Source organism: Lonchura striata, chromosome 2 (genome assembly GCF_046129695.1).
Source record: "Lonchura striata isolate bLonStr1 chromosome 2, bLonStr1.mat, whole genome shotgun sequence".
NCBI lineage: Eukaryota > Metazoa > Chordata > Aves > Passeriformes > Estrildidae > Lonchura > Lonchura striata.
The window spans coordinates 39,280,343-39,306,404 of NC_134604.1; the positions used below are offsets into that span (position 1 = coordinate 39,280,343).

General features: G+C 39.8%; 2 protein-coding genes and 9 non-coding genes across 19 annotated transcripts in view; 2 read left to right on the plus strand and 9 right to left on the minus strand.

The window, feature by feature from the left end:
• Positions 1-12,585, plus strand: part of CEP295 (centrosomal protein 295) — a 42,783-nt gene extending 30,198 nt beyond the window's left edge. For all 5 annotated transcript variants that reach the window (XM_021544976.3, XM_021544980.3, XM_021544981.3 and 2 more), the window contains exons 19-29: positions 1,083-1,176; positions 2,740-2,973; positions 4,083-4,243; positions 4,475-4,634; positions 6,471-7,096; positions 7,749-7,922; positions 9,097-9,214; positions 9,973-10,176; positions 10,669-10,774; positions 11,296-11,395; positions 12,224-12,585. In XM_021544976.3, the coding sequence (XP_021400651.2) occupies positions 1,083-1,176; positions 2,740-2,973; positions 4,083-4,243; positions 4,475-4,634; positions 6,471-7,096; positions 7,749-7,922; positions 9,097-9,214; positions 9,973-10,176; positions 10,669-10,774; positions 11,296-11,395; positions 12,224-12,271 (2,025 nt within the window). In that variant the 3' untranslated portion in view covers positions 12,272-12,585. The remainder of the gene's footprint in view (positions 1-1,082; positions 1,177-2,739; positions 2,974-4,082; positions 4,244-4,474; positions 4,635-6,470; positions 7,097-7,748; positions 7,923-9,096; positions 9,215-9,972; positions 10,177-10,668; positions 10,775-11,295; positions 11,396-12,223) is intronic.
• On the plus strand, positions 760-843 carry LOC116184352 (small nucleolar RNA U2-19). Its single transcript, XR_004149118.1, has one exon. It is a non-coding gene; the product is annotated as a small nucleolar RNA U2-19 (small nucleolar RNA).
• A 1,019-nt stretch (positions 12,586-13,604) lies between the features above and the next one.
• TAF1D (TATA-box binding protein associated factor, RNA polymerase I subunit D) lies at positions 13,605-26,035 on the minus strand. 5 transcript variants are annotated; one of them, XM_077781330.1, is made up of 15 exons: positions 25,971-26,002; positions 25,629-25,685; positions 23,589-23,836; positions 23,038-23,485; positions 22,602-22,777; positions 21,988-22,045; positions 21,399-21,685; positions 19,925-19,976; positions 18,623-18,748; positions 18,226-18,272; positions 17,351-17,387; positions 16,969-17,035; positions 15,258-15,324; positions 14,378-14,437; positions 13,605-13,730 (listed from the first exon to the last, which is right to left on the minus strand). In XM_077781330.1, exons 3-7 carry the CDS (start codon positions 23,822-23,824, stop codon positions 21,530-21,532), a joined length of 1,074 nt encoding a protein of 357 aa, XP_077637456.1. In that variant the 5' UTR covers positions 23,825-23,836; positions 25,629-25,685; positions 25,971-26,002; the 3' UTR covers positions 13,605-13,730; positions 14,378-14,437; positions 15,258-15,324; positions 16,969-17,035; positions 17,351-17,387; positions 18,226-18,272; positions 18,623-18,748; positions 19,925-19,976; positions 21,399-21,529. The 5 variants fall into 5 exon arrangements, with proteins under 5 accessions (XP_077637456.1, XP_077637455.1, XP_077637457.1 ...); XM_077781329.1 differs by having other exon boundaries at positions 18,623-19,976; XM_077781331.1 differs by lacking the exon at positions 25,629-25,685 and having other exon boundaries at positions 18,623-19,976; positions 25,970-26,035.
• LOC116184344 (small nucleolar RNA SNORA25) lies at positions 14,193-14,322 on the minus strand. Its single transcript, XR_004149111.1, has one exon. It is a non-coding gene; the product is annotated as a small nucleolar RNA SNORA25 (small nucleolar RNA).
• Positions 15,472-15,607, minus strand: LOC116184342 (small nucleolar RNA SNORA8). The gene has a single exon (XR_004149110.2). It is a non-coding gene; the product is annotated as a small nucleolar RNA SNORA8 (small nucleolar RNA).
• On the minus strand, positions 16,310-16,441 carry LOC116184350 (small nucleolar RNA SNORA18). Its single transcript, XR_004149116.1, has one exon. It is a non-coding gene; the product is annotated as a small nucleolar RNA SNORA18 (small nucleolar RNA).
• On the minus strand, positions 17,113-17,185 carry LOC116184340 (small nucleolar RNA Z40). Its single transcript, XR_004149106.1, has one exon. It is a non-coding gene; the product is annotated as a small nucleolar RNA Z40 (small nucleolar RNA).
• LOC116184346 (small nucleolar RNA SNORA1) lies at positions 17,877-18,008 on the minus strand. Its single transcript, XR_004149113.1, has one exon. It is a non-coding gene; the product is annotated as a small nucleolar RNA SNORA1 (small nucleolar RNA).
• Positions 18,393-18,531, minus strand: LOC116184341 (small nucleolar RNA SNORA8). Its single transcript, XR_004149107.1, has one exon. It is a non-coding gene; the product is annotated as a small nucleolar RNA SNORA8 (small nucleolar RNA).
• Positions 18,850-18,976, minus strand: LOC116184353 (small nucleolar RNA SNORA40). The gene has a single exon (XR_004149119.2). It is a non-coding gene; the product is annotated as a small nucleolar RNA SNORA40 (small nucleolar RNA).
• Positions 20,117-20,187, minus strand: LOC116184357 (small nucleolar RNA SNORD5). The gene has a single exon (XR_004149126.1). It is a non-coding gene; the product is annotated as a small nucleolar RNA SNORD5 (small nucleolar RNA).
• Positions 26,036-26,062: the final 27 nt, after the last annotated feature.

Genomic DNA, 26,062 nt, shown 5'->3' on the forward strand with positions numbered 1-26,062 from the left:
TATATATATATATATATAGTGAGAGAGAGGGTATGTAATGAGAAATGTAGCAGAAGGGTTTCCTAAATTTTTAATTTTCTTAGGGCACATTTTAAGTCAAAGTTTGAAAAGGACTGTTCACATCTAATTCTTCAGAATTTTGAAGTACAAGAATTCTCATTTGTGGCAAGCACATTTCTCTCCCTCTCAGGATTTTTCATGGAGGTGCACAGAGAGAAATGAAAGAGAAAACAATTTCTATTTCTGCTCCTTGTTTTCCTATGTGGAATGTGTTTGGAGAATTGTTTACCTGGAGTGAGTGCTTGATTGGATTCTGGTGAGGATTGTTTGAGCCTGATGACCAATCCAATCCACCTGTGTCGGGACTCTCGAGAGAGGGTCACTAGTTGTGTTAGAGTCAAAGAAAGTAGTATGTAGTTTTAATATCCTCCTTTTATATAGCATATTAATGTATTTTAGCATAGTTATAATAAAGAAATAATTCAGCCTTCTGAATTGAGTCAGACATTGTTATTTCTTTGCATTGGGTTCGCCTGCATTTACAACACTCATTATCTGCTTTGTGACTTTGTAGAGCTTACCTTAAAATTAAAGATGATAATGCTTTAGAAGATTTTGTATATTTTAGTTTAATTTAGTAGAATTAGATTTTAAGTCTACTGTGTGCAAAAAGCTCAATATTGGAAGTGCTTGTAAAGTTCATGAGTTTTTAATGTTACACATGTGTGTCCCTCTGAGATCCACAATTCAACTTAAGTGGGTCTGTGATGAGAAATAGCCAAATCTGACCACCAGAAGATAAAACAATCTTCCAGGTGTCATGATTTATATGCAGTTCTGAGAGGCTTTATATGAGAGTGAGTGTGTGTATGTATGTGTGTATGAGGGGGGCTGTTGGGGGTGATGTGCCTGGGACATGGGGTGTGAATGTGTTGTACTGAGCAAGGATGAATCTATATTTGCCGGATTGTGCAAAACATGAAGGCTCCTACACTTGAACTGAGCTCAGAATAAAATCTGTGTGTTTAAAGTTTTACTTCTGAACATGTGAATACATGGTAATGTATGTTACTTTATCCTAGGAAGTGCCAGGTTCAGAGGCTTTTGTGCAAAAAATACCCCGTGATGGCACCTTTTCAACCAGTGAAGTGTTGAATGCAAGCCCCGTTGACACTGGTGAGTGTTCAGGTTTTGTTGTTCTTGTAAAAGGAAAATTGTAGTTTCATTTCATGGCAGAATGGGTCTAACTCACTGAATGTAAGTTCTTCTGAAATAATCCTATGTCAAACTTCACTGAAGATTGATTAATATATCTTACAGAGTTGAGTATAACCAGAATGTTTTCGTAGGGGCTCATGATATTTTACTTTTATAATAGTTTAGTATTATTATACATCTGCTTTGGCAAAGGATATTTTGAGTTTTATTATGCAACTGTAACGCTAGCAGTGGCAATTTTTGTTTTAAAAATTATCTTCAAATGATACATTAATAAAAGTTTCCTAATCAATCTATATCGTGGATTATTGCAGAGCCATGATAGTCTTGCTGTTAAGAGACTTGTTCCAGTATCTGCTTGTCACCACAGTAATTCTTAATGACTTATTTCTGAAAATGTCATTTGAGTGCCCTATTGACTTTTAATAGTTTTCTGGGAAATATGTTCTTACTATTTTTTCTCTGTAGTCTGCCTCTTGATGTTAGTTTTTCATAAAATCAAAACTAGTTCCTTTATAATAAATATGTAAATGCTCCTGACATTATTACTTGTGAACATAGAAGTGAGTTTGAAATTGATTAGATAGTGACCCTTGGATTTACTTACATTGAGGCTTAATTTTGGATCATTCTGACACGCACCTGATTTCTTAAGAAATGTAGATATATGTGTTATTCCATGTTTATAAATCAATTTTTGAAGATTACAGTTTTTACAGCCTGAGATTTCAATGGCTTATTTTAACCCTAATGTTTCAAAGAGATGTTATTTTGAGTAGTAAACTTTATGACTCGTGACAGGTCTGTGTTTTATTGATGTAAGAAAGCTAAAGCCATTTCTAAGATAATTTTCTTGTATTTTTTCTTCTCTATTCTTTTTTAGTTAGTTTTTTAGTGAAAGAAAAATACTAGAATTTTTCTTGAAGAAAAATACCAGAAGGTATTTGACTAAATAAATTTTTCAAGTCTAGCTGTGTCTTCACCATACCCTCAGTGCTTTGTAATGACCTTTTCTGGTAGCTTTGTGCAGTTCTTCTGTAAGCTTATGGCTAAAGAAGGGTTGGTGTACTGTTTAGGAACATGATTTTGGTTGTCTTGGTCCCTCAGATTTCTAGTGTTGGTATGAAGCAATTTCTGTTTGAGCATGAATAAAACCACTGTGGAGTGTCATGAAGATACTCAAGATCACATGAAAGGATTGACAAATTTATATGCAGTAGGAGGTAAAGATGTGCTAGTTAGCATAAAATAGCAGTATTAATTCTTTTTGGATTTTATTTCAGTATTTCTTAAGTCTACATTCTGGAAAAGTGCTATGTACTGACTGCTCCCTAATTAGATATTAGCAACTTACGTTTGTGAAAATGTGTGGTAGGGTTTGTAGGAGTGTTGACAGGAGACAAAGAAACAAAACCCCAGAACTCTCTATGAATATTTCAGGATACTAAGCACTGTCTTTTCAAATGATACAGTGTAAGAGGTTTGTATGCAAAACTGTGAACATCTAACTTACTATTTCAGGATTGTCTTCTGATAGTAGAGGAGATGGAATTCTGAGAGAAACAGGAAGCCACCCTTGGAACTCCTCACTTCCTTTTACCTTGCAGCAGAGGCAAGAGAATTTTTCTGGAGCATGTGAAAGTCAGCTCTCCAAAGGAGAGATGTACTTTTATAAAGAAAACCAGATACAGCAGATCTTGGGGAGACCTACTGGGAACTTGAACTCTTACTCGGAGGACAGTACACATTTCCAAGGTATTCATTATTTCATAGCATTTTTGTGCTTCTCTCTGATCATACAGAATGAGGAGCTTGCTCAGTGTTAGGTATTGGTCTGTATTATTTATATTTATATTCAATTTACATTTTAAAGTCAATAAGGATGCAAGAATTCAATACTTTTATGCCACCAAGCAACATTTTAATAACTTTCTTATTTTGGGTTTTTTTTTTTTTTTTTTTTTGTTTTCTGGGGTTTTTTGTTGGGGTTTTTTTGTTCTTTTTGTTTTGTTTTGGGTTTTTGTGTGTGTGATTGTTTTTGTTTTGTTTGTTTGTTGTTTTGTGGTTTTTTGGGGGGGTTTTTTTTGGCATGTTCAAGGAGACTGTATTTTCTTTAAACTGACAAAGGACAGATTCAGATTAAATACTAGGAAGAAAGCAATCATAGTGAGGGTGTTAAGGCACAGGTACAGTTTGGCCAGAAAAGTTGTGGATGCTCCATCCCTGGAAGGTTGGATAGGCTTTGACTAACTGGTCAAGTAGAAGGTGTCCCATTGCAAGGGGCTGGGAACTAGATGATCTTTAAAGTCCCTTCCAATCCAGAGCATTCTAGGATTCTCTGTACTGTCTCTGTACTGTAGACAGCAGACATTTTTGTACCACTTCCCTCACACCCCCAGTTCTTCTTTTAAAATTGAACAAACTCATTTATTTAGCTGCTCTTTGAACCTCATGTGCTACATCCATCCTCTAATCATCCTTGTGGCTCTTCATTGGTCTTGTTCTGTTGCGAGTTTTGTACTGAGAAGCCCACACTACTTCTGAGCCAGTCTCACAAGAGCAAAATGGCGAACTTGCGGACTTCACCTTTTCATTTAAAGAATAATAGAATTTAATCAGGGTAGCACTTTCTTACTGCTTTATGTACCTGCATTCTTCCAAGATTCAAAGAATTGGATGCTGTAAAGATTTCATTTTTACAGCTGGTATTTGTATACCTGCAGAATACTATAGGCTTTATTTACTGTATATAGACACAACTTGTGATATGTCCATTGTTTTGGGTTTGTTTGTTTTTATTTTGGTTTTGGGGGTGTGGGTGATGTTTGTTTGTTTTTAAAATAACCTCTTTTTTTTTTTTTTAGCTCTAGCAACTGAACTCTGTTCTCCTGAAATGGAGAGACCTTTTCCAAACTTCCATCACCAGCTCTTTCAGCCTCTGGAACCAAGTGTTGACTTTGATACATCATCATCATCATCCTGTTCTCAATACAGAATTTCCCAACACAGTCGAGAATTTAGCAAGGTACTACAGAAAATACTCTGGTGGAGGAAAGCTTTGGCTGAAGTTTTTTGTAAGATTTAAATGTATACTCCCTATACTATTTAGAAAAAAAACCCATATTTTTTTTATATATGTAGATTTCTGTTTGTAGCAGAAACATGACCCAAAAATCAAAAACTACCTTATTCTTTTTGTCCTTCATATTTCTGAGAAAATTAATCTTAAGTCAAAATTTTTTTTTTATGCCACTAGACTTCGGAAGTTTCAACAGAAAGTCCCAATGTGTCTGCATTTCTAGAAGAGGAAAACTCCGGTCTGAACAGACAAAGAAGCAGTCAGCCTTCTAGTCTTGAAACAAATGGGCAAAACATTTCATCAGAAGAAGGGCTGGTTAGAGAAAATGTTACTCCAGGTATGTTCAGTGTAGTTTTCAAAATCAGCTTTGTACCAGTGTATAAATACCAGCCCTTAGTGTGGGTTTGAAATGGAGACAGATCTCGCTTCTCTCAGCCGTGCTTTGAAATGTCTTATCTCCACTCTCAAACACAGTCTCCTCCACCACCTGTAATGGTAGAACTAAATTTTTTAAAGTTAATTTCTTCAGCAGTATGACTGTGATACAAAAACAGGTCAGCATATTCAAGTCACTTTAATGGATATTATGTCACTTATTCCCTCTGCAATGATTTGGTTGGCAAAGAAATACAAACTCTGGCTGAAACTGCCCTGTATTATCTCTCTACAAAATGAAATGGATGATAAGACAGCACCTTTTGATCTATGGTGTTATAATTAATAACTGGAAGTATATTATTAAGTTAACTGCAGCTTATAGCAGGAAAAATATTTTGTAATGTTTTGCAGTTAAATTTAAATTAACTTGATATTTCATGTAATTCTAAATTCTAAAAGTTTCAAATGTAGCTAGTAGCAAACTAAATATTTCTGGAGCAAAAATTGGTGTTCCAGTGTTTCAAGATGCTCCAGCAAAAAGCTGATAAGGAGCAGGAAATGTGGGACAATAATTCAAGTAATAGATGTAGTTCTAATGCAAAGGTTATTGGTCAGTTATATTTGTGACTTGCTAAGTAATAAAAAATGCTAGAAGAGGTTGACACTTCAAGATGTGATTGTGGTCACAGCAAATAGGATTTAGGAAGCTCCACTGTAACTTCAAACAATTCTATTTCTAAATTGCTTATAGACACAGTCTTTGTGGTTTAACTGCAAAATCTTAAGTGTTTTTATAACTATGAAATAATTATTGTTATGCTTTAAAAGGAGGGGGGAAATAACATAAGTGGCAGGCTAAGCAAGTAAAAACTATTTTAGATTGTTCAAGGAAGGCTGACATGGAAATGCATCATCCACAGAATTTTCTGTTGATGGCTGATGTTGCAGTGTAATTCTTCCCTCCCTATTAACAGCTCTTTATCAGCAGACAATATTATTTATAAAATTAGATATTTTCTGTGTATCAAATAATAAAAAAAATGTCTAAAGGAAACCATTAAATATTTCTGTGGTACTTTGCATGTGTATAAAAAGCCTGGTGATAGCTGGAGTCTGTGTAACCAATTTTATCAAACTTAGGACAAAAAAGAAAGGGATCTAAACAATGCTGTTGTCTGTCTGGCAGATGCTATTTTACTGAAATGCCTCCCCAGTCATGTTGGTAATGTTGATAGCCAGTCTTACTCTTTGCCCAGCCTCTTCTGGGGAAAAATGGTATCTTGACTTCTATGCTCAGATAAAGAAAGATAATTTAGGGTGCAGTACTGCACCTTGGAGGAACAGTAGTCTCTGTTGCAGTTTTATGTTGCTTTCTACATTCAAGACTTTCTGCCCAAGTAATGGTGTTTCGGGTCGTTTTCTTTCTGGTTTAGAGACTTAGTTGCAGTCCCAAAAGCAACTCAGAGGACTTCCATTTAAAGAGTATAAGCTGTAAAGCCTTCTGACTTCCAGTGTAGTTATGTCAGCACCATCACAAAGTCCATTGCTAAACATATTCTAAGAAGCAGCAAAAAGTGTTGTTTCTTGAAGTTTTGTGCACAGTGATGGAATAGTTTTCTGTAATGTTAATGGTATTCTGTTTGAGGAAACTTAAGCAGTTTTTTAAACAAAATGTTTCTTCCTATTTACTAGACTTCTTGTTATACATTACTGAAAAGTCTTCTTATAGAGAGACTTAAAGTGGAAATTCTGTTTTGTTAGCAAGAAGTTTGACTTCTGACAATTTTTGAAACAGGATCTGAAGAATCTTTTCACCCACTGCAATTAGAATCTACTCTGAGTGATGATTGTCAGAATGCTGATCAGCCAGAGGATATGAACATTGTGTCACAGAGACCTTTTGAACAAACCCCTGGAATTAAAAACAGAGGCAATGAGAGCTGTATTTCACCTGCAAGTGGATATGAAGAGCTGTCAAGAAGTATGGAATGTATTACTCTCCAGTGTTCAGTGGAAGATCTGCGGAATGAAAGTCTGGAAGAGCAAAAATCATTTTATCAACTAGATCCCATACCAGTTACAATGGATGAAACTTCCTCTGAGCAGTTAGTAAAAGAGGCTGTGTCTTCTGAAAAATTACCTTTGAAGGCATTTGATAAGAAGAAGCTTCCTGAAAAATCAGTTCATGTAGATGAAGTAAATAAAGCTATGGAGCTGCATTCTCAGTGCAATATGGATATAAAGGAGCCGGATCAAAGCTTTCCAGAAGGACAAGAATCTCTGAGGGTTCCCAAGGAAACCAACTTGGAAGACTCAGACATCTGTTTGCACAGTGTTGTACAGCAGAACAGTTCTTTATTCCAAAGACATGGAAAACATTCCCATCCTGTGCCCAGAAGCTCATATCATATTCCCGTCTGGGTGAGTACAGTAGAACAGATTTCCAAAAGCAGGGGATTTATTAGTTATTTTAGACCTCTAATATCTGAAAGCTTGGCAAATGTTGATTTTACAATTCTATTTCCTGTTTCCTGGAGTTTTGCCCTACTCCTTCTTCCAGATCCTAACACTGACATAATAAACAGTAGTTTAACTGAACTGAGTTCTCACAATGGTTGGAGGAGCTGTAGCATCCCTACTGCATCTCCTTCTCTTAGCACCAAGTGATAGTGTTCATGCAGCTGGGTTACATGGCATGGGTGCCTCACTGAACAGCCCCTGGCTCCATTTAGAAGCCTGAAGGATGTAAATAAATTAACCAATGCATAATCAAACTTAACGAAATAGTTGATGTAGCTTTAAAAAAATAAGTTTGCCCTAGAGCTCAGTAATTTAAACTTGTGGAGAGGGGGATTTTTTGTAGTTGTTTGGTTGCTTTGGGTTATTTGTTCCAGTTTTTAAAATTCTGATATACAAATGTTCTTTCTGTATTTCATTTACTGCTTGGGACAAGTTTTCTTTTTTCTATATGTTAAATGAGCTTCCTTTTTCTGACAACAGTTGTTGCTGTTGCTGAAAATACTGGGTTTTTACTTTTTCTCCTTACTAATGTCTTGATTAATTTATTTTTTAGGAGACTGAGTTAGGGCAAGGTATTATGGAAGAACCAGAGCTCACCCTGATAAGCTCCAATGACATCAGTATTGTGGAATTAGACACTGAACATCCTAACCACGAGAAAACTAAGGAGGATGCAATGGATAACTCAGCATGTGTGGATCAATCTGGATGTAATGTTTATACTAAGGTAAGAATTATGTAATGTGATTCTGGTTTGAACTTAGTATTAATTACAATAAGGAGAGGCCCCACTGTAGCAGTTCATCCACTGTTGAAACACAAGAGGTTGTTGTATTCTCAAAGCTTTGTAATAGCTTTGGATCATCTTGGTTTGATGTTGTGTTTTCCAGACAGATTGAACAGATCCTAGATTTGGGGTATTCCTTTGAATAACTTGTCATATTGATCTAGATAGAGTTTGGGAAGACTTGCTGCAAAAAACAAAACTGTCTTGCTGGTGTTTGCAAGACTTTATTAGTTGAAAACTGAATGAAAGGAGAGTGTGGAATAAAATGAAAACTATAGACTAGATAGGATAAAAAGGAGAACCCCCTCACCTTGTGAGGATGGAGCCATACCAGAGTGCCACAGCAGTTAGAGGTTTATGGGGAAAATGAATCAGCTCTTCATAAATGCCACACTTAATTAACCCGTTCTTTTGGATGCTTGCTTATGTAAAGCAAAGGCTTTTGTAAACTGCAGAGGGGCTGGGCTGTAATGAGACCATAGTTTGGTTGCTGATGAGAACCAAGTAATCTGCATCTGTTAGATGAACAGATTAGATTAAATCATGCACTAATTTCAAGAGCCATCTAGAGAGTTCCTGAAAGTGTCTAAGGATGGATTTTTATCAAGTAGTTGATACATGGGTGAGGTGGAGGTTGGCAGCTGGAGGCTGTACTGCTGCAGTGGATGTTACCTGCCTCTGGGAAAAGGGAGGAAAAGAGCAGGAAGAGAGTGATGAGGAGAACTGGAGAGAGCAGGAGGAAAGGAAAAGAAATTGGATTTGCAGACCTGTATTAAGAGCATACAATTGAAATCTGATGGGCAAAAGGCTTTAATAGATGGGGGTGGTTTTTTTTGGTTTTTTTAGGTTTTGGGTTTTTTGGGCATGTTTTTTTGTGTTTTGTTTTTTTGTTGTTGTTGTTTGTCTTTTTAAGTTTTAAAATGTTTTTAGAAAACAGCTTTTTCATACCTATTACCAAAATTCATTTCTGATTTTTCTTTGCATCAGGCATAAAGACAAAAGCATGTATTTTATTTGTATTAGGTCTATGTTAGTGGTACAGTAGTACTGCTTCACTCAAATTTGTCACGTGCGTTAAGCATTTCCAATCCAATCACTGATCCTTTTGAAACAGGAGAGAGAATTTTTCCCACTAGCTCCAGATGCAGATTATTCAGCATTCCAAAGGCCTGACAGTTCTCCCAAAGCCCAGAGTCCCAACGAGAGTCACTGTCCGTCACATCAGACTGCAGGTAATTATGTGGTACTTCAGTACACTGAAGTTGAAAGTATTTTTTTAGTATTAAAATTATTAACAAAATATACCTCTCATTTAGAAAACCTAGAGCTGCTTTTACTTAGGCAAGTGCATCCTGCTGTTCAGGCTTGGTCTGTAGTACCTTTGACTGAGGTTTAGTGTGTGTCACATGGATTTGTCTCTTCCTGGGCCAGGGTCTTTCTCATGAAACTTCAGAATCTCTACCACTACACTTGTTTCATTTTGTAATGACTGAATTTTGAAAAAAAAATGTGCCATTTTCTGATTTGTTGTCATAATTTATATACCTTTGTTTATTTCTCATTTTCTGTTAGTCCCCCAAGTGCTGTAGCTAAAGAATTGTCCTTTTTCCTATTCTGATGGTAGTCTGGAACAGTAGTAAAATACTGTCTTTTTTTTGTCCAAGATGAACTGCAGTAATATGAAGGGGTCAGGAATTCACAGAACTTAATTGTGTTGGGGACTTGTTAGGTCTTCCATATGTTTTGATGCATCCAGATGCTTTTCATGCAGTATTTCTCACAGCATTAGTCTGGGCAGACCTGCTGACCTTTAGTGGATTCCACAGGTCTGAACTGCTGCTGGTTCTGCAAGATGCTTCATCATTCAATGCCATTCTCCTCGTGCTATGAACATGCTTAAGCTCAGCATTTTAGAAGTACCTTGAACTGCATGACTTACTGCTCATTGTTAAAAGTGAAAGATATGGAGACTTTCCCTTTTCTTTCACAGTGATGCTGCTGGAATTTGCAGCTACACCTGGAAGTTTACAAAAATCTTTTTTAAAAAGAAAGCAGAATTTCATCCAGAAATCTCTGAAAAGAGTAGAAACAATAAAAAATAAGGAGAGAGAAAATGAAAAGCTGGAAGCAAGAAAGCTTCAAGGAGGAAAGTCTGAGAATCTAAGAAGCAGACAGAAGAAGTCTGATCTCTCTGGTAGGTTTTTCTTGGGGCAAGACACAGCATTAGATATCCCTTCCAATAGCTGTTTACATGGAAGAACAGATTTTATATTTGCTACATGTTTGCTGTTGCAAATTGGGCTATTCTTTAATATGTTTTCTCAGGGAATCAGGGAGCTTTGTTTTCCCCCACTGTCTGGCTGTCTGTTCAGTGTTGTAAAAGCCCTTATGGGGCCTTTTAATCTTTCACAATCAGCCCACCTTTACCATCATAAGGTGCCTCTGCAAACAACAGCTGCTTATCACAGAACAGCCACATTTAGCAAACTGGTGCATCGGTAGCGCCTGCTCCTGGGGACTTTGAGGTTGGCTGTGGAGAGCCATGGATGGCATAAAGCACAGGCAGCAGCATCAAAAGTGAAACTGGGGGGATTTATTTAAAAATCTTTGGAAATTTCTCATGCCTTTGAGTTAGCTGAACTTGAAATTTTAATTTAGGGTATGTTTGGCTTTTTTTTCCCCTTAGGAAAAAATGGTGCGCTTGCCAATCAGTTGAAAAAAGTAGAAGTGAAAGTATGTTCTCCAGAAGATAGGAAGTCTGGAGAAATTGAAATGCACCAGCGTACATCCAGGTATTGCATGAACACAAGTACAAGAAGTTTAATTAGAAAAAAAAAAAAAGCAGTTAATCTGTGTTTTGGGAAAGCTGCTGCTCAGTCTGCTTTTCCAGCTGGACCCAATGCTGCTTAACTATGAAGAGGGGGGAGAGGAGCCAGGGGTGTTTGATGCAGGTACCTGCTGGGAAATGCTGTTGCAGAGGTGGCACTGAGGAAGGTCACTCTGCTGCTGTCACCCTGCTGAGGCAGCTGTGCCACCTGACATGGGGTGAAATTTGATGCCAAATTCACAGTTGCACTTGGGCACTTAGGAGCAGAAACAGGCAACAAGTGCAGCTCTGAACAGGGAGAGGGTTTGTTTGATGCAGCTGAAGAATTTGAAGTGGTTCTGGATTACTGGACAGTGCAGTCAAATTGTCCCAGTTGCTGGCAACTGACCCAGGGCAAAACCTTAAGCTTGTTAACCTACTCCATCTTTACCACTTCCTTCCTGCCCAGACACTGACTTTTTTTTTTTTTTTTTCCTGTTTTCACAGACTTTATAATCAGCTTGCAGAAGTAAAAATCAGAAATGAAGAAAAGAGAAGGCAAGAAACTTATGCTAAAAACAGAGAAAAGGCTAAAGAGTTTCAAAAGGTGATGATAGTTTGCTACATGTCCTCTTGCCCTTTGGTTTCTTGATTTCACTGAGCTTCCAGTCAGAGTAATCGAGATGTGGCATGGAGGGGAAATGGAGACCCTCAAACCAGTCTGGATGTTAAGTGATGCCATTGGTACAGCCTATGAGGAGTTTTCTTGTCAACAACTGAGCTCAAGTTTTCTCTAAAAAGCCTCTGCCTCAGGCTGAATTGTTTTATGACCTGAGCTTGAGCAAAAAGGCTCCAACTGCTGGAAAGCTTGTAGCAAAAGAATAGCAGCCTTTTTCTTGGTCCAGACTTGACCAAATATCCATTTTAAGGCAGCATGGTGGTTTTTTGGGCTGCTTTGTCTACTCCAGGTAGGGTAGGATTCTGGGCATGCCCAGTCTTGAAAGGTGCACGATCTTGTCAGCGTTTTGATGGCAGTTGTGGAACAGGGTTGAACAAGAGGCCTTGGGCTTGTCAATTCCCTTTCCCCTGCTGCACCCCAGACAACTGAAATGAAGGAAATGATGGATAACCCTAACGAGCTGCAACTACTGTGGGGGAATCCAGAGCCAATTCCTGCCTTTAGCCCTGGCCAGCTCACCTGCTTTATGGTGGAATGAGTGGCTGCTCGTTACATTGCTTTGCAGATCCCATCATTAACAGAAGAGGAACAAGCACACCATCCCCCCATGCCCTGTAATCTGTGGCCTCTTTGGAATAGAGGAGACACTGCCCATTCCTGATGTTTTGGTTACAGACACAGTACCCCTGGCATGCTGGCTTTAGCGCAGTCACTTCAGCTTCAGTACTGTGGTCTCATGGTTTGTTTTATTTGCAGAAAATGCTGGAGAAACTGCGAGCCAAGAAGACTTGGAAAGCACCATGACAGGCAAAGACTTTGAGCAACAAGGACACAGGGTGGTGGTGGTACAATCCAGGCCACTGAGTGGTACAGCCTCAATGGTGAACTGTGAAGCCATTTAGGAATCCTCAACTTTAAACTGTGTAAGACAGTGAGTACCCCAAACCCCTGTGGTCCCTGTTCAAGCTCAAGTAGATGGACTGTACTGCTTTTTTCATTGTCTCAGACTGAGCTACTGGCCTGAAAGGCCTGTGTTTTGTTAATATTTTAAAGAGATGCCAAGTTTTGTAATATACATGTATAAAACATCTTCAAATAAAGTTTTAATGTTATTTGAATTCTCAGGTGACAAGACTTTTCTTCTGTAAAGCTGGAGTTTTTAATCTTTTTTGCACTATGTGATTTAAGTGTATGGTTTCCTGCAATTACATCTTAAAGCACTTGAATTGGAGAACTAAAAATCTTACTTCTTCCAAAGACATGTTTTCTATTCCAGTTTTCTGAGCTAAGCACATTTTAAGGACAAATTCAAAGCTCAACTTTAGCTGTAAACTGAAGTTATTAACGGGTGCAGTACCAAGGGCTTTTCATTAATGCCCATTCTGTTTAAAATGCACCACAGCAAGTAATTGAGTAGTTGGGGGTGGGGAGGAGACCTTTAAAGGTCCTCTGGTCCAATGCCCTTGGAATGCTTAAAGCTCTATAAAGATCTCCCTGGAGCCTTCTCTGCTCCAAGATGAACCCCAGCTCTGAGCTTTTTCACAAGTGCTCCAGCTCTGTACTCATTTTTGCAGCCTCCTCAAAATCTGTTCCAAGGGAACTCTACTAAAGCAGATTTTTGATGAACTAACTCTACACTTCTTTTCACCCATTTCTTTCAGTCTGGTGCAGTTGCATGTACTGCAGCAGTGAACCAGCTGGTAAACTCCATGGAGTCAGGTTGGGGCTGTTTGTAGTTCTGGGATTATCAGTAGAGCCTGGGGAGTCTCAACTTCACCATGGCAATTCTGCAAGGACTGCTGAGGCTCACACAGATCAGTTCTTGTTTCTCAGAGTATCAAGGGAAGAGACCAAGCCCACAGGTGATTTATCAGCTGCCATAATTTCCTCAACCTGTTACTGGCATTTCAGTGCAGCACCAGGAAATAACCCCAGACAGCAGCCCAGAGCTGTGATATTCTGTACAGAATGAACACCTGTCCAGGGCTTTGGTACAGTTCAGTTCAGAGACAGGGAAGTGAGGGAGAAGACCTGATAAAGCTCTCAGTTTAGCTGAGCCTTCTCTAACACTGAAAAACCACCTTTACCACAGCTCTGAGGGAGACCAAGAGGCAAGTCGCAACATGCACTACTACAGTTTACAAAGCAGTAACAAATTTAAATGAATGTTTAATTCCAAAAGCTGCAATAAAAACTCTAGAGAAGTGTCTTTGTAACAGCTGTGCAGTTCTTTACAGCAGGCTTGAAGCAACATCACCAGGATCTAAGGGAGGAAAAATATTTATTTATTATTTTCAATCCAAATAAAAGCAACTTTTCTAATATCCAATCTCGACCTATCCTGTCACCTCCTCTCATTCTACTGCCTGTTAACTGGCAAACCAACCTCCACCTCACTACAAGCTCCTCTGAGGTAGTTGCAGAAGGCTCTCCCTGTGCCTTCTTTTCTCCAGGCTAAAGACTCCCAGCTCCCTTAGCTGCTCCTCATCAAACTTGTATTCCAGACCTTTCCCCAGCTCCATCACCCTTTTCTTGACACACAAACAGCAACTGGGCTGCAAGGCTGTGCAGACCACAACTGAAGCAACCCTGTTTCCTAATGCCCCATGCTATGAGTTATTGCTTCAGAATGGAACTGAGCAGCCTCTCCTCTACATCAGCATCAACAAGCCCCAAAGGCAGCAGGGTAAGGCCCTTTTCCAGCCCAGGAGGCCTAACACGAGGTGTTATCTCCTCACAAATAGACCATAGCACACATGGAGTGTCCACGGCATCCTGCAGAGGATTTCAATATGCGGTCACCGCGTTAAGAGCTGCTGGTTTTTCAGCCACGCAAACCCTCTTTGAAGTGACCCTCAATTTCTTTACAGTATCAGCCATTTTGGTAAATGCCCTTATCTCCATACTCACTTTGATAGCTCCCACGTGGTGTTTTTCATCCCTCTGACATGCAGCAACTTGGTGGCAGACCTAGGAGTTAAAAGTCAGGTTTAGTTACTACAGGGGAAAAGTGCACCTTGGGTGTAAATTGCATGAAAACAGCCTATGGTTTCTGCTTCTGTTCCAAAGAATCAACTTCTCAGCAGCAGCTCTGGGATCCAATCTACAAATCTCCCAATGGCAACTTCTGTTCCCCTGTAGCTGAAGTGTTGAAGGTGCCCAAGAATACATCCCTACAAGCCATATCCCTAGACCTCAGAAGGAACTTACTCTTAAGAGCAGAAGGGAGTATTGTGTCCTTGACCTATGTTAAAGCTTTATGCCCAGCAGACTTGGTGCCACACATGTGGCAACACAGGAGTCTGGTGGATTTGCTTTATGGTCATGTCCACAGCTCACCAGAAACAGTAACATCCCAGCAGCCTTGGTAATGACCAGATACTCCTCACTGCTCTTACAGGACTTCACTCCATAGCCCAGCTGCCCATCTTTTCCAGTGAAGTACCATCAATCCTGCCATTACATAGCCCGAGTTGTGAACAAGCCTGAAGTGTGGCACAAGCTCCAAGTACTGAGGAATTCCTCACAACCAACAGCAGAGTAATTCAGACACCAGTACTACAAATGGCTGCTCAAGTGTGACAGCAATTTGAGGTATGTATAGTCACACAAGAATGACTCACAGGTGAGTGATCTGCTCAGATGCTGCCAAGATCTCCAGTAATCTCTGGTACTACATAACCATTTCTACACTTAGTTCTACAACAGTTCAGTAGTTACCATATTTACAGTCATACAAAGCTAATACACAAAATGTGAAATTATATGGAACTAGTAACTGAGTGCTTACCTGCCACACAAGTTGCTTCCCTCTTTTTAACTCAGGGCAGTTCACTTTGTTCTGTATCCTCAAGCACCTGTTAGAAAGAATTGAATGCACTTGCTGAGTTCCAGGACCAGTAGCATTTTTACACAATAATCAAAATGAAGACAAATGGAAACACCTATTTTCATTTGTTATATGAAAATAGGTAAGTACACTGAAATCCCAGAAAGCTGTTGAAGACTCTTTCAGCAAAAATACCAAGTTTAACAGACAGAGCAGATTGAAAACCAAGGATACCAAACCCTGCACTGGTGTAGCACTGCTTTTTGAACATCCCACCAGAAGTCTGCTGGGTGCACAGACCTTCCACCACAACAGCTCATTTTACATTTGAGCTTCTAGCATGCACCAGTGGGTCTCGGGGAGTAAGAGGTACTCCTCACAAAACTGTCATGCAGCTGAGATCAAGAACAGGCTAACATGAACAGCAGCTTCTGAATTCTCTTGTGTTTAGATTTATACTTTTTTAGAGTACTTTGCTTCTTCTACTTTGAACTCTTTGTAATACAACAGAATTTCAACAGTATAACAATAAACTGGCTGAGCTGCTCAGCAATTAACTCTTTAAACCACATACTTGAAGACATTAACCAAATATTGCTGCTCTGTATGAAACTGTGGAGCATCTCTCAATACAAAACAAAAATGCAGTAAGTTTAAGAAGTTACTTCATAACAGACATTACAGTGCTTTTCTTCTTACCTACATCCACTGAAACAAAAAACAATAATCACTTCTGCATGATTAAAGGGGGGAATAGACTGTTTCACCCAATTCAGAAAGCAAGCAGCAAAACAACTGTTACAATTCAGCTGCCTACACAAAAACCTGGAGAAGAGACTAAGCCCATGTCATTCAGAATGTCAGCTGCACCTGAAGTCCCAGAACACACGGACTTTTTACTCCAACCAAGCTTCTCCACTCAAATCTATTTTTATTTTGTATTCCAAAAGCATGTTTCAATACACCTGAAATAGAACACTGGGCAACCTGCATTCCTCTGATTCTACTGTAAGATTTGTCTTGCAGTTTTATCCCACAGAGCTAACAGGTAGTTAAGTGGGTAAAGCCAAACCACAAGTTTATTCTGTGAGGCGTTTCCAACGACGCGAACCTACAGAAAAGATCCCATCGGGATAGACCTCAACACTTCTGGTACTATAAATTAACACAAGAGATAAATAAAAATCAAGCAGACTGTAAAGGTATCTGGTACAGATCACAGTAAGTGTCATTTTATGTTGTTTTAAGACATTTTAGGGAAGGAAGAGGGTAAATGATACATTAGCACCTCCCTCACATTAGCAAGTTTTTAATTACAAGTTACCTGAGGAGCAAACATCAATAGGAATTATCTACAGAGCTCTGCAGAATCCTCCCTGTAGATTTCCTAATACATGTAACTTACTGGTCAATGTAAAACTATCAGTTTAAGCAGTTAACCTGTTCACCTCGTTTTTGACTGTGGAATTTATATGACCATTCCTTGGGCAAACTTAAGTTGAAATAAATTCTTCCCTTAACAGTATATTATAGTAGTGTAATGTTGAAAACAGTCCCTGAAACCTTCACAAACTTGCAAGCTTAGTCTGAGAGACTTCTGGCCTATTGACAACCCCTCTACAGAGCCCCTCTGTCTTTAAGGTACAGGCAGAACTTCAGATGTCACACTAACCCTTGAAGCAGCTTCAGACTTCTGTGAAATGGCAGCCTGCACATCTTCCTTCATTTTCTTTAAGTACCTGCCACCAGAAAAGAACAAGTAAAGTTACAAACCAGCATACGAAACAGCAGAACCTACAACAGGAGGACTAAGCAGATTTGTTCAGAAAGGCTCTTCTCACTCACTCTCTTCAGAGCAGTTGAACATTTTGCCAATCATCACAACAATTTTCTCACAGCCTTTTTAAGTTTGGGGAAAATAAACTCATGTTTTCTGAAACAACACTGCATTTTTTCAGTAAGAGAGGAGCAGCAGTATAACCAGCTCAGTAAGTTAAAGACAGGTGGCAGACCTGAAACAGGCAAAGGTAAAAAAAACAGTCACTCAAACTTACCAAGATGCTAGCTCAGACTGGACTTCAGGTCCACCTCCTAAAAGAAAATAAATTGCTGTATCTTCTTAGTAATACTTCCAAGTTTCCTCAGTTATTTTAGCACTTCATCAAGATTTGGGTGCTTTTCTCCTAGTATGAAGCCAGGAAGCCAGTAGTCCAGTTACACTGCCTGAATGCTGATGACATAGCAAAGTATTTTATCTGCAATCAAACCACAGCCCAGTTTATCACACAACTACCAACAAGGTCTATCTGCAGTTGAAGAAACTGGAGCACTATTGCACAGAAGGTGAAACTAAGGGCATTACCTCACAAAGAAAGCATGGAACAGACCACTGCAAGACACCTTAAAAATATGCTTTTAATAAACCAACTACAGGAATTCAGTACTTCAAGTATTTTTCCTCTACCTGCTAATTCTACTTATTTTAGTACACAGGATTGAGGCACATCAACTCATGTTTATGCTTAGATTTCATAGTAGCTGCATTTTTAAGTATGTTTGCAGACTTGTCACACTAAGTTAACTTGTTACAGGTCTCATTGTCACCACTGCAATTAAGTGTACAGCGAGAAAAGCAGAACCTGTTACTCTTCTAGCCACGTTTTCCAATTCAGACACACTGCAGGTTGTGTCTAGTTGCTGAAGAACGGGGCATAAAAACTCCACAATGTCTTTAGAATAGTTTGTTTTTTAAACCTGGACAGTAACTTGGAAAGAAACCTTCCCTAGTCGTCATCTGGAACTTGGATTTTTTCTTTCAAAATAGAATACTTTTTATTGTCAAAAGGCAGCCAAGAAGTTAACTTGAGCTTTTATCTCTATACAACTACCTCCACCTAAGAAAAAACCCAACTGTTTCCTCAATACTTACACCTGAGTAGAGGCTTTCCAATCTGTTCCACACGTCACAGGAATGCCCTTTTAAGAAAAAATATTTTAGAACAATGTCACTAGTTTAACTGTACTTTTATCCTGTAACAGCTTAACAGTTTTTTGATGTTCCATTTTAAAAGCTTCCCACTCATAAACACTAAATCTACTTGTTTCAACAGAAATACCAAGTTTAACCAGCACATCTGCATGAAAACCAACGATGCCAGCTGTTGAAATACTGTAGCACTGCTTTTTGAACACCCCATCAGGAAGACACTGCTAGGTGCAGATACCATACAGTGCACAAATCAGTCTGATTATTTGCTGTGGGAATAGCACTAAACTGAAGAAACTCGAGTCTTATGCTAAAGCTGAGAAGAACACACAAAGCTCACCTCTTTTGCTACCATGTTGCACAGATGTCCATTGAAGTAAAGGATTTGTCAATCAGGTCAGCAACAGTCATAAGAATTCAAGAGATCCCCAAGTAGTTACAACTACTGCAGTGTGACTGTAGTCATCTGCAACAATAAAACCAAACTACACTTCTGAAAATTCACAACACCAGACTCTAGATCGATCAGTATTTGAATGGATGAATGCTATTTGAGCCCATGCAAATATTGTCCCTTCATATAAGTAACACAACTAATACGTTAATCAGCTGTGGGTTGCAAAAGAAGGGTTTTTTCTAAGCACTAGGTTCCAGGTTTTTGTCTACAGCAAAAGACAAAACCTGATCAAGTGCTGGAACAGACTGAACACATTCATTTTTTTACTATTTTTGAAATAGCATTTGAACCTACTTCCCAACTGACTATACCTACTGCTAGCAGTAGAAGCTGACAGTTACCAGTCCTAGAGACACATAGCTTGAACCCAGGTAACTGTGGTGAAGAGCTCAGACTCACACACTTCCTCAGAACAAGCTACCCTGCCAACCTGATGTGCTGCCTAGTGCAGTTCTCTATCTACAGCAACACCAAGTAAGATGCCTGCTCCTATCTTCTCACTCAACAATCTTCCTGTAAGGTTTCACTACTTGCCCACCCTCAGCTCAGTGTTTCCCACATCAAAGGGGTTTGTTCTCCTATGCTGTATCCTTTCTTCCATGCTATTTACACTGTCCCAAGCCATGCAAACTTGGCAACATCCAAGCAGCAAGAAGCTTTCACAGCCTGCACATGCAAGACTACCAGCTGCTCTCTGCTGCTCCTCCTGTTCTTGCAAGCAATATTAATTAAGATAGAATTTTACCACAGGGAAGCCACCAGAAGCTGCAGCTGTTGATATACCCTGGTACAGAAACTGTGGGTGAGCCACCATGAAGACACTGAAGGGAAAGCAGTTTTTAACATCTTCAGCAGAGAAATTCCAGACAGTGTTGTCCAAACCAAATCAGATGAAGCTGCAGCATTTGACAGCAGGTCAAACTTTTGGTTTTTTTGCACTTGGAAGTATTCAAAAAGTATTTGTTCAAAGAGAGGCTACAGGCTCTAATTTTGGTCAGACTGATGAAAGGTTATGTAGCACTGAACTTGTACCTGGGAAGCTTCACACTCACAAGCTGCTCAGCTGTGGAGCACTATAACATATTTATTTTAACTATGGAGCACTGCTTTTTCAAAACCTTTTGTGTAGTAATGCAAAAAGGGTTACCTGAAGCAAACAGAACTGGAACCAAAGTAACACCTTACCTTATGCAGCAAGAAAGCCAAGAGGTATTCCATCTTCCAAAAGCAACATAAACTAAAAGGGAAAGAAAAGCAAAGTGATAAAAACTGTCATATATAGGCAAATAACTGAAGATTACTGAAGTAAAAGCTAGATTTTAACAATGAATTTAACAGCTGTAATAACCTTGATTTTTATGTATATATTTATCCAGTTTTAATCAGAATTTAATTTAGTTAATTTCTGAGTCACCCAGCAGCTGAACAGCCAAATTCATCACATGAACTGCAGAATGAACAGGACTCCACATATCCCTCACTATGACCTACCAAGAACCCCACTCCTTGATCCAGGATGAGTCTTTCAAGCCATTAAGCATTTCTCAAAGAGACAAACTAAAATAGTTACATTTAGCTATTAATTCTGGACCAGTTTTAATTGTAAACTTTAAATGCTGAAGAGTAATTTCTGCAGTCCTAGAGCTATCAAGATGCATTTGGGAAACTTCCTTTGCGAAGGTTTGGGACCCTAACTCAAGCATGTAAATAATACTGCAAATCTCAGACTGTCAGTTTCATTCGAAGGAAATTTAATCAGCAAAGTCTTTTTCTGGTAACACACTTGGTTCAGCACAGAGTACTTTTACCTGCTGAACAGCTGTCAGTCAGCTGCTGACAGCAATTTGGTTAACACTACCCAAGTGAGGCTGTGAGGTGACTGGTTTTTAAATCTTCCTGATTCACAAGTGAACATTTTAAACATTTATTACTTCAGCTACTAGAACTGCTGCAGGGGGAGTCAGTGATATTCAGACCATTTTCTAAACACTAGCCATGTTTCCCACTGACTAAAACACCTTTGAGAAAGATATTTGCAGCTGGGGCAGTGCCTGGTAAGAACTGTTAATAAAGAACTTTTAGCTTCTGCTAAGTCATGTTCCCATCAGAAGCCATTGTGGACAGAGAAGGAAAAGAGGGAAAAAAGTAATTTTTATCCCAAGATTCACTATATTGCTGCAGTTATTTTTACATTAACTTACGATTTCAGATTTTTGTATTAGATTAAAGAGCAGAGAATTAGTTTTCTGAGAGGTTATTCCACATGGAATAGAACACATCATTCAAATGCATGAACCACATTTTTCAATAGACTTTTGTCAAAATTGACCAACCACTTCTACATTTTTATCATCAGCACTTGACTTGCATTGAGTTTTAATTCTTTCTTCAACCCTTTAACTTTTAAAGTATTTTAAACCTGCACCTCCAAGATAGAAAAACAACCTCTAAAGGACCACTCACCAAGAAATCAGCTATGAAAGAAAGGAATCTAAACTGCCCTTTTAACTTGAGCATACAGATGTATGCATGCTTTTATATATACACATACTTTTCTATCCTGTGCTCTTGACAGAAGAGCACAGAAGACAATAGCTTAGCACAAGGACAAGTTTTTCTATTTTTATAACGGTCTCAGACACAAGCCAAACATACTCACAGTAAGCCAAATGAGCCTAGGCAGCTGGGTGGAGCTCAACACTGACTCCAGATCAATGTTTTAAACCAAAAAGGCCCATGAAAGAGATATCTGAAGAACAACAACTGCCACCTCATTGGCCCATCTGCCGTTCACCGAGGGGAGCCTTGCAGAGGCACCGAGTTCTCTTCAGCACCATCTTCATCATCCACTATTTCAATCACTTCAGATGGTTTTGAATGTTTTCTTCCTGCCTTTGACTTTTTTTTACTGGGAATTGTACTGCTTAAAATGAAAGAGCTGTTCTCCTAAAAGAATACAAGACAGAACAAGTGGTAGGAACAAGCCCAGTTTTGAGATACTTATGTAAGATTTTAGAAGTGAATTCGCAGATTTTAAGAACTCTACAGAGAACTGCAGAATTTCTATACATTTCTGCATTACACTGAAGAAAACAGTGTGGAGTATCAACGTTCTGCACTGACAGAATCAGAATTCAGAGCGATCACAATTAACTCTGGATTTAAGCTCAAGCATTAAATACTATCAATTCTTTAACTTCAGAACAGAAATGTTACAGTGTTTCTGAAGATAACGAGTGCTTACTTACCACTATTCTGGCATCAAGTTGTTCCTCAGTATCAGAATTCAAACTGTCCTCATCATCACTGAAATAAAAATATGAAATCAACCTGTGTACTTTTATAGTACCTTAGAATGTATAAACTAAACTACAAGTGAACCTTAAAGTGAACAGTAGCTGAAAGACAGCATTGTAGCTTTCACTGACTTTCAGGCTTTCTAGAAGTTATGAGTATATTTACAACAGCAAGTATTCTTGCTTATTTACTTATCTTTTTATTGCACTAAGCTAGTTGCTTGACCCTGAAAACCAAAGTAACACTTCAGTTTTAATAATGTAGAAAGTTATATTAAATTATCCTTTAGTCTTAGAACACTGTACTTTTAAAGGGGTGCATTTCAGGAAATACTTTGTTTCAATTTCTACCAACAATTATCAGTCTTCGCATCAAATTAAAAATGCTCCCTTCTCTGAGAACTTCTAAGTCACCATCTTCAAATATATAATATCCCAAGTGGTAGAGTGCTTTGTTCCCAAAATAAACAATGCTTTCACAGGTTAAAAGGACAGAACAACTGAACTTGATACACACAGGTTTATATTATAGTAAAGCACAAAAGGGCAAGTAAAGATGAACTTACTCTGTCTCCTGAATAGGGGAAATGGGGCCTTCATCATCTAAGTATTTGTGTTTCCGTAACACCATACACTCTTTTTCCAAGTCATCACTGGCCTGAAGGGTTTTTAAAGCTTTTTTAAGATGTTCTTCATATTTAAGCACTTCAATGTACTTGAAATAGCCCTTTGCAGCTGCTTGCTGTAGAAAAAAAAACTCGGTTAAGATCTTAAAAATCCACTACAAAGCATTTACATGTAATGTAACTCTAACATTCTATCAACATCCACATATATTCTTGCAGTATTTGCTTTAAAAGGTATTAATTTTACAGCATCAAATATCCTGTTTAACTGAAGTAAAAACTGTTTGTCTTATTTTAGTAGAAACACCACAGAGCCCATTTCAATTCACAATTTTTAGACTAATAAAATGTTTATCCCACAAAACAGAGGGCTTACCTCATAGCCAAGAACCATCTTTAAGGGAATATGTTTCTCCCCATAATGTTTTTCAACAAAAGGAAATTGAAAACCTCTGTCTAGAAGCCTCCTCTTTTGTTCCTGAGGTGAGGCTGTCAGTGGGGGCCTCCCTGTGGGCATCTGTGTGCCCTCATACTTTTTTTTCTTCTTGTTCTTCCGTGCGTAAATTTTGTATTTTCGGTGTGCGGCTGCTTTGAACTTCCTTCCCCTGAAGTGATAGGCAAAAATGGCCTTCAAATTGAGTTTTGACTTCTGCTGCTTGGAAACGTCTAATGAATTCCCTGGACTTTGGGGAGACCATGAAGAATCTGAGGAGCTTTCATTGTCAGCTACCTCTGTAACAGACTCATCTTGTTGCCTTGAAGATTGAGATCTCCTTTTCTGCTTTGAAGCAATGGAGCACTCAGGACGAGCAGCAGAGACATCACTGAAGAAGAAGAAAGTATTTACTTTCAAAAGAAGGTACAGTTTTATGACACATCACACAGGTTCTCCATGGGAAAAATTCTGAACTAGAGATAAAAACTCACATTTCTGAATCACTGCTGATCAGTAAAACCTCAGCTGAAGCTGCTGATGCTTCACACATGCTGTTAGGATGATCTGAAGACTCCCCAGGTGCAGCCACCTTCTGCCTTGACCGCTCTGTTCCTGTATTCCTTTGCCATGAGTACATCACAGATGGCTCCTGCGGCTGATGGCTGATCAGCTCTTGCACATCAGAGTAATCAGAGCCAGATGCCTGGGGTTCATCTGTATCAGTCATGTTTCACTTTGCCCCAAAAGGAAATGAGAATTGAAGAAACTAAAAAAAACTTACATTAATCAGGCAACAGACTTTACTCCACTCACAGTCACAGGATAAACTTACAAGAACAATCTGGAGCGGGTGCTTTCCTATGAACCATAACCAGTTATATTCTGCATACTAACATTTAACTCACACCCACTTATTCAAGACACTCATATCATAACTGAGGACAGAAAAAATTTTAGAGTCCTTTTAGTTCAGCTCTTGACCACAGGAAGGCAAGCATCAGTGGTCCAACAGATTGGACACCAGAGACTCACTGAGATTAATTCTGAATATTTTAACCCTCTCCCTACTAGGGTTAAGTTTTCCTCCAAACAAGCACACATACAAATAGCCAATGGATTCTCATACTTGTAAGGATAATGCAGTTTTAAGTTATACATAAATATTTAGTTCACTGTGGTTTAAAAACTTTAATCCAAGACTGTGTCACCATAAGAAGCAATGCCATTTTCCTTCTGTTCTTTTGTGAGCTGCAGGATACCTAAAATCTCCTGCTCTCAGAAATCTATTTATCTATTTGCTCACTGGTTCTCAATCATCATAGAGACCAGCTCCAGAACTAAAATGTTAATTTTCACTTGAATATTCAAGACAACACAGTCTAGCTCTTCAGTGCCCCAAGTCTATACAAAAGGGACTATAACATACAGCAAAGTTTTCCTCTGTATGTGCTTAGTTATTTTACCAGTTATTTACTAGCCCTGTAGACCTGCATCTTTTTAATTTTACTGTGCTTTTTAAGAGCTTCACAAACTCATCATCATACCCATTAATATTTCAAATGCAATTACACAGTTCAGCATCTGAAGACACTAGAGCAGAGCTCATCCAATGTCCTCACATAACCTGCAGCAAATGATCCTGAGGGTACATCAACCAAAGGATTAGGCCCAGTCAGCTTGAATTTACAAAAGGCAGATCCCAACTGACCCACCTGATGATCTTCTATGACCAGTGTATAAGGAAACACCGTGGTTGTTGTCTGTCTGCCTGCACTTTAGTAAAACTTTGGACACCATTTCTCATAGCATTCTCCTGGAGGAACTAGCTGCTCGTGCCTTGGATGGGTGCACTGTTCATTGCATGAAAAGCTGGATGGATGGCCGGGCCCCCAGAGTAGTGCTGAAGGGGGTTACATCCAGCTGGAAGCTGGTCGTAAGTGATGTTCCCCAAGGATCAGTGCTGGGGCCAGACCAGTTTAATTTCCACCGATGACCTCAAAAAGGGGATTAAGTGCACCCTCATTCAGTTTGCAAATGACACCAAGCTCGGTGGGAATACTGATCTGCTGGAGGGCAGGAAAGCTCTGCAGAGGTGTCTGCACAGGCTGGACTGATGCCAACTGAGTTGAGGTCCAACAAGGCAAAGTGCCAGATCCTCCACTTGGGTTACAGCAGCAAAGACCCTGGGGGTGCTAGCCAACAGGAGCTCAGTATGATCCAGGCTGTGCCCAGGTGGCCAAGGCCAGTGGCATCCTGGCCTGGATCAGCACTGGTGTGGCCAGCATGCCCAAGGCAGGGATTGTCCCGCTATACTCAGCACTGATGAGGCCACACCTCCAAATCCTGTGTTTCATTTCGGGCCCCTCAAGACAGGAGAAGGCACTCGCACGCTAGGTTCACGATGCCTTTGCAGGCACACTGCTCACACTGGCTCACCCTCGGCCTGGCAAACACAAAGCCCAGAAACAAAACCAGCCAAGGCCAGAAGCAGGACAACGCCCTCTGACCGCGCAGGCCCTGCCTAGTACTCACAAGGCGCAGCTCAGTATCCTTCCAGGCCTCTACCACAGCTCCGGCCACGCAGATCCCTTAGGGAAGAAAACAACCACCTAAACTGGCTGAAGAACCTGCCAAAGGCGCCAAGCACGCCGCTCGCCAGGCTCGGCTTTTCAAACGCCGGCACGCACCGATCACACGGGCCGGGGACACCCCGCCGGCAGCGCTCCCGCGGGGCCCCTCACCCACCGCCGCCACACGCCCCAGCCCCCGGGGCACGACTCCACAGCGCCCGGGCTGTCCCTCCATTCCCGGCTCCCTCGGTGCCGGCCCCCGCGGCGCGGATGGCGGCGGATCCGCCCGGCCGCGGCACCCACCTGGCCCGCCGCCGCCCCGCCGCAAAGAGAGAACAATGGCCGCCCGCGCCTTAAGTAGCGCCGGGAGCTCGCGAGAGGCGCGCGGGAAGGAG